A 7,518-nucleotide genomic window follows, 5' to 3' on the forward strand; every position below is an offset into this window, starting at 1 on the left:
AAGATAGCTAAATACTCCTGTTGTTCAGTTGAAAGACTTGATGAATAAGAAAGGTACTACTGATTTTTGTTGTTGCTGTTGTCATTTGACGACATAGTTTTTATTTTATTTTACATCGAGTTAAGTATAGGTGAGGGCTGGTTCCCCTAATGCCCCTTCCCTTAAGGCTTTACATTTTTCTATACCTAGCAAGAAATAATAATAAGAGTCGATGTAGTTTACTTGAAAAATAGTCTTTAATTTTTCTGAGGCTCCTTTAATACTGTTATTGGTGTGGAAGGTTTATAGTTCTTATCTCCTGTCATCTTCTGATGTACAGCCTTCCATTTCTCTCATTAAGCTGCTTTTGAGCACTAATTGCCTTATTTAACACGTCTCAAACTGCCTTCCCCCATACTAAGTGCATTATCATAAAGCTATGTAACACAAAATATCTTGGATGCAATCAATTTAAAATTTTGGTATGCTTTCCTTTATTAGTTCATTGAATGTCTTTATAGTTTGTCAAATAAAGGTGCGTATAGTTTAACATGGTGAAGACGATTTATATATTTAAAAGACTTTAGGTTCTTTTTGCTTTCCTTCAGCCATTAATAATTTTGATTTTTTTTTTATTCTCACAGATAAGTGAGAAGAACAAAATCTAAATGTGTAATTCACTTTCTATAAGCAGTCATTTCCTTACAAAGAGTAAATATGCTAGCACTATACTCAGGTGAGAGCACATGCTCAGATAAACATTAATTCATTCATGCTAACATTTCTTCCTGAGTGAGCACCATAATAATCATATTGAACTAGGTGTCACTGGTACATTCATATTCAGCAGAAAGAAGTCTTGTGGACTTTTTTCTATTTTGAATATTTACTCATTTATGCGTTAAGGCTTGATCTGTTTGCATGCTGAATTCAGTAACAGTTCCCTGCTGCTTTCAGAGCTGCAGAATCAAGCATATGCTGGGTTCTTGGAATTAACAATGAATTTTGAAATAATATTTTAGTTTTAAGATTGTTAACATGGTTATAAAGTTATGCTATCTGGTAAATGAGAAAGGAAACTATCTAACTTAGATACAGCTTAGATATTAGAACTTCTTTTAGGATTGTATTTTTTTAAATAATAATACATTTCAATTGACAAATAACTTTTAAGGTCTTGAAAAAGTTTTATTTGTTACTGGGTGTGTCAACACAAAACACTTTACTGTGCAGTAGACTAATCTGCGCAGTAAAGTGTCATCATCTACATGTGTGCACATTTACTGTACAGCAAATTAGTCTACTGTGCAGTTAGCTACTACCTGTAAATACAGGTAGTAAATACTGTGCAGTAGTGCATGTGTAGACACTGACCTGAAACCAATTTTGTCCCAGTTAGCCCCAACGCTAGGGCGTCACAGGGGATGGAGAACTCCCCAAGTTCTGGCACTACTCAGCTCCTGGCTCCCCACAAAAGCTGGGAGCCAATCAGTGCTGGGACTGGGTAGCTTTCTGTGTTCCCCCCTATCTTGGTGCTGCTCAACTCCTGGCTCCCTACAGGAGCTGGCAAGCTGAGCAGTGCTGAGACGAGGGAGCTAGTTGAGAACTGTCCTGTTTCTGGGGTGGGTCCCTGCCAACTCTAGGCTGCATGAGGATTTCCCCGAGCAGCCCATGGCTGGCCAAGAACTGTCCCGTCTTTCCCCACTTCCAGAGATGGGTTCTTGGCAACCTCTAGGACATGTCTCTGGAAGCAGGGAACATGTTGCCTGTTGTTCCTAAGTTCAGTGGACTGGACAGCACGTGATGTGTTTTGCCCAATGGAACATCTATTTCTAGCCTCAGCTGATTTGTGGGGGAAAAGGGAGTGGGAAGGGAATAGCTTATGTCTCTGTGTTCTCACAAACTCTCTCCACGTACATCCACAATGATTTTCTTGCTACATGATTATGAGATCTGATATAGCATAGTCTCCTTTCCTCACCCAAGCTCCCCTATCCTTTCATCGGGGAGATTCCATGACTTGCTTTTGAATTATGCTGTAAAAGGGGAAAACCCTTTTATATTGTTTATATGGACATAGTTTTGAAATGGAATCAAGTAAACTTCTTTGTTTTCCTATATAAAGAGCATGAGAAAATGAACTACTTAGTGTGAAATAAAAGGGAGCAAGGATTTACTGCATTAGAGGCCTGTCTCATGGTACCTCCCTGTATGTGTAGTCTTATTCTGTGGTTTACTAGTGGTTTTCACTTCCCACGTGGTTTACTAGTAGTTTTCACTTCCCACGTGGTGAGAGCGTGCATATAGACAGCTACCAGGGAACAGCTGACTTAAGGTAGGTTTTCACTTTGAAAACAGACATGTTTTCATTTTTATTGTTGGATTTGATTATTTTGATATATCAAAGACTTTATGTTGTGACATAATAAAATTAATGCATGTGAAAATAAAGAATTGAGGAAGAACTGCATTGTTATTTCATTAGAAGAGGGAAAATTTATAAAGTTTTCCAGATACCTTCAGAAAATGGATTACTAATGTCCAAAAGAAGTTAGAGAAAAGGGCAGTGTTTAGGACATTTTTCCCACAGTTGAAACCAAAGTTTGCTTAGGCCTTTGTTACTTGCTCTAAAGAGAGAAAGGTAAAGCTTACTAGTTTGTTTTTTTTTAAACCTGTTAGGATTTAAACTACGGGTACTTTACAGGAGTGTCTTTATATTTGGCAACAAAACAGCTTGCATCTTGTGTGTTAGAAAATTATTTTTGATGAGTTAAATGTCAGTCAAGACGTCAGGGGAAATTTTATGTACTTTAAAATAGACCAATAATTCTATTATGATCTGGCTTGCAGAAAGCATGCTTTGAAAGTACCTGTTAAATCCAACATGTCCTTATCCTTTAGCACTGCATTAATAAACCGAGGAAATGGAAATCTGTTAGTCACATAAGTTTTTCTGATTTTGTTTCAGGCCCAATTTGGAACTTTATCAGATTATTTTGAGGCTTTGCGTAAAGCAGGTAATTTGGATGAGAAGAGCAGCAATTCAGTTTTTCCGGTTTTGAGTGGGGACTTCTTCACATATGCAGACAGAGATTATCATTACTGGAGCGGCTACTTTACATCGCGACCCTTCTACAAACGACTAGATCGAGTTCTGGAATCCTACTTAAGGTAAGTGTAAGCATCTAGTTCTGCTTTGCTTTAAAAATTGCTAACTTAGAAAATATATTTTAAGATAAACTCTGAAGTTTATTTTTATTATACTATGGTTGAGATTCATGTATTGCAGTAGGAAAAACATAACTGGTCTCCAAAATTTTTGGATATTAGCATGACAATTTACTCTGCTTGCTTCAGAATGGGTTTAAAATACTGTTGAAAGTAACTGGTCACTTGGGATACCAGCCAGTGTGTGCATGTGACCCTTGTTGGACTGCTGTTACCATTTTTTGGTCACTGTTGGTTTGAGTTTGTTTTTGCAAGGAGGAAGTGGGCACAGAAAAAAGGATAAATGAAAACTGGAGGAGCAGAAGTAGGCAAGAGAGAGGAAATCCATTCGATGATGAATAGGAGAAAGAACTATGAGGGTTGAGGCACATGGGGATTGAGGACAGGTAAAGAATGGAGTAGCTAGGAAAAAGAAAAAACTTGGGAAAACAAAGCAGTAGGAAAGTGAGGAAGACTTTACTCAGACAATACTAAAGAAGGGAATAAGAGAGAAAAGCTCTGTGGGAGGGGGGAGGGTCATGGCCCTGAAAGAGAGATTTTTAAGGAAGTTGAGAGAAGTGGTGGAAGAGAGGGCAAGTAAAAAGAGGAGCTGAGGGAAAAGAGGACAGAAATACATTATAGAAAGGGTAGTGTGGGAGGAGGGGTAATTTTGTGTTAAAACACCATATACATAATAAACTTCCTTGTTCATTTTAAAAAGTGCTTCATATGCTTTTATTTTTAAAATGGTTTTATGCTCGTTTTGCACCATACTATTATTGCTTTTGGTTCTGTTTCTATTACCTGACTCTGCTACTCTTATTTTGCTGTGGGTGAATCTTTTACAGACAGTGGTTTTTAGGACAGTCTTTTTTACTGTTAATGTTCTCAGCACATGCTAATGAAATGGGCAAAGCTACAAGAAAAGGACTGAGATTACATATAGGTAACATTTTATCCAGAGCAGCCTTGCAGCATGAAAGTGTGGCTGCTGAGCAAGGTGGTTATACCTCATTCTTTAGAGGTAGGGGTTATTTTTTCCATACAAAGCTGGATGAGTGGCTTTTCTGATGCAAGTCCCAACTGGGAGGTAGTTCAAGGTCCATTTTGGAGCTCCCTGTGTACTTTGTTTTTCTCGGATCAAATCCATATAATTATACGACTAAGGTTCCCTCTCCACGTTACAGGTATTGCACAGTTAACTGGTTAATTATGCTATTATGTTAAGAGCAGGTACATGTGTAAAGTAGATGTTACACCATAAAACATTACAACCAGCTGTAAAGTTAAACCTCAAAATTATGAACTAACAAAAATGCTGGTTGTTATTAAGCTTTAATTTGCATGTGGAGTAGGGTCTCCCATGCAGCTGAGAGTGATATCAGCTCATGGGGTTGCCAGGCACAGGAGTGCACCATTCCCAGCATGAAACCCCTGGGCCTGGGGGATAGTGGCAGCTGTGATTTCCCCCATCCTCAAGCCTGGGACATCATGGCTGCCACGGTCCTCCAGCTCTGGGGTTGCGTAGGGTGCCCCTATGGGCTGCGAGTGCTTGCTTCTCATCATTGCAGGTGAAGCCTAGGATTGGGTTCCAGCTGCACTGACATTAAGGCAGTCTGGGATCCAACGCACAATCATGCATTCTGCCATGTGCATGTGGTATGGCAGGAGGCACGCTTGTGGATTGCATGTTAGATCCCATTGTGCCTGTTGTACATGTAGAGGGGGGCACACTGTAACAAACATAATCTGATTGGCTCATTTTGATTCTCTTTGTCTGTCTGGGAACCAGCATAAACCAGTTCTTTGGTGATCTTGGAAGTTGTCAATTAAGCAAAATTTATGTCTTTGTGAAAATGAAAAGAGCATTTCTTATTTTTTTCCTACTGTGTCTGGAATGTCTCCTTATCACTTTTCTTCTTTCCTTCCCTTCATGGTCACGCTAACAAAGCTACCTTCTGCTGTATAGTTATCTCTAAAGCTTCTAAAACTTTGGTTAAAAATATTTAGCATAAGCACATAGCTGCAGTAGGGCAACACAGAACCAATGCATACTTTCATACTTCACTAATCATTATGAATACACCTGAGGCTACAGGATGCATATATGTACTTTATATCCAATGTTGGTTGTTTGTCGATAATCTATTAACAAATACTAAATTGAAATTTTTTTGGAAGTTTGTTTTCTGTTATGTCTTCGTTGTTTAACATAAGTTGTGGATTTATCCAGCTGAGCAAATTGTAATGTTAATTACTTTAAAACACTGATGAACATTTCATGTGTAACACCTGCTAAGTTCAAATTGTACTCATTCAAAATGAATTTTGCACCTTCTGCCTTAGGCATGCTCTTGCAGCTTTGTTTAGGTCCTTAAATGTGGCCAGGGCTGGCAACACAGAGCAATAAGCTATTGGAACAGCTTACCTAGAGATATGATACGCTGGAGGGTAGGTCTAGGATTCAGAGTGACCTAGAAAAATTGGAGGTTTGGGTCAAAAAGAATCTCATGAGGTTCGACAAGGACAAGTGCAAAGTCCTGGACTTAAGATGGAATAATCCCATGCACCAGGACTGGCTGGGGGCTGACTGGCTGGGCAGCAGCTCTGCAGAAAAGGAGCTGGGGGTTACTGTGGACAGTAAGCTGAAGATGAGCCATCAGTGCACCCCTGTTGCCAAGAAGGCTAATGGCATACTGGGCTGAATTGGTAGGTGTGCTGTCAGTAGGTCAAGTGAAGTGATTCTTTTCCTCTATTCAGCAGTGGTGAAGCTGCATCTGGAGTACTGTGTTCAGTTTTGGACCCCCCAGTACAAGAAGGATGTGGACAAATTGGAGAGAGGGCAACAAAAATGGTGAGGGGGTGGGGAACATGACTTGTGAGGAAAGACTGAGGGAACTGAACTTCATTAATCTAGAAAAGAAAAGACTGAGAGGGGACTTCATAGCAGCTTTCAACTATCTGAAGTAGGGTTTGAAACAGGATGGATCTAGGCTGTTCTCAGTGGTGGCAGATGACCGAACAAGGGACAACGGTCTCAAATTGCAACAAGGGAAGTTTCTCACTGGGAGGGTAATAAAGCACTGGAACAAGTTATCCAGAGAGGTGGTGGAAGCTCTATCATTGGAGGCTTTCAAAACCCGGCTAGACAAAACTTTGGCTGGGATGATGTAGTTTGGGATGGTCCTGCCTGGAGCAGGGGTTGGACTAGATGACCTCCTAGGGTCCCCTCCGACCCTAACTTTCTATGATTCTATGATGGATCTGTTTATTACTTGGAGTCCTTAAATCCAACAGTAAATATCATTCAGAAAGGTGAAATAGAAGTTATAGATTAAACGCACCACTTGGTAGTTGAAGTTCTATGGCATGTGTTACACAGTTGGTCAAACTAGAAGGATCATAACGACCTCTATACAGTCTATAAAATGCATCCTTTTTTTGTCCTGTACCCTGTATTTGTACACTGACAAGCAGATGTCATTCATACTAGGTTTTTTGAAAGCAAGAAAATAAGATCCATGTTGGATCCCTTGTACTGAATATTTAGAAATATAGACAAAAATTTGTTAGGCTTATGAAATCACATTTAACTCTGTGACACCCCTGTTGGTACTGGTCAGAAAGCAATCTATAAAATTAACTGGAGATCAGATGGCATGCTTTTTTTGAAGGCCAGGCAGAAAGACTATAAGCCCTCAGTGTTATGACAGTTACACGATGATGATACAGAACTTCTAATCACAGATGAGAGAGTGTCATTGCCTGGACCAGGCATTCCTTTGGGAAAGGTCAGAGGCAGGGAAGACTAGTTAATCAAACACTGACATTTCATCTGTGGGATTGAGACACCTAAAGCATGTCTTACTAACATGCTCTTGGTGTGCCCTTTGGCTCAAATGATGACTAATGGGAGCATAAGGGTCCCTGTAAGGTACCTGTGTAGACAGCCTGGCTCATCAGTTTGATGTCTTGTCAGCATTATTGTGTTTCATTTCATAATCTCTTCATTTCTGCCATATTCGACTGAGCAAGGTGCTTCAGAACATGAGGTATCAGACAGGACACCATTGTCTTCCTGCCTAAACAAGTCTACTTCGCCAACTTCATTGAATCCCAACTGTGTGGGACTATGTGGGACTCATTCCTTCCCTCCTCCTCCTGCTGTCACTTTTCTCTCTAAGTTAGATTTCATCAATATTTGAGAGAAAATTGGCAAAATATGACATGACCTTCCCCTCTGTTCAGCCTGGTATCCTTTTGCTTTGTGGTTCTTTTTGCATTTGTCACAGACACAAGTTTCTCATCTGCTCTCATCCCCTATACTTTACT

The 7,518-nt window shown here is 39.8% G+C and overlaps 1 protein-coding gene across 1 annotated transcript in view; it reads left to right on the forward strand.

Annotated features, from left to right (window-relative positions):
* Nucleotides 1–7,518, forward strand: part of MAN2A1 (mannosidase alpha class 2A member 1) — a 305,918-nt gene that overhangs the window by 111,850 nt on the left and 186,550 nt on the right. Inside the window, exon 9 of the mRNA XM_019517247.1 lies at nt 2,948–3,150. Within this exon, the coding sequence (XP_019372792.1) occupies nt 2,948–3,150 (203 nt within the window). The remainder of the gene's footprint in view (nt 1–2,947; nt 3,151–7,518) is intronic.

The sequence above is a fragment of the Gavialis gangeticus genome, unplaced genomic scaffold (assembly GCF_001723915.1).
Source record: "Gavialis gangeticus isolate Ggan-Ray unplaced genomic scaffold, GavGan_comp1, whole genome shotgun sequence".
NCBI classification, from domain to species: Eukaryota; Metazoa; Chordata; order Crocodylia; family Gavialidae; genus Gavialis; species Gavialis gangeticus.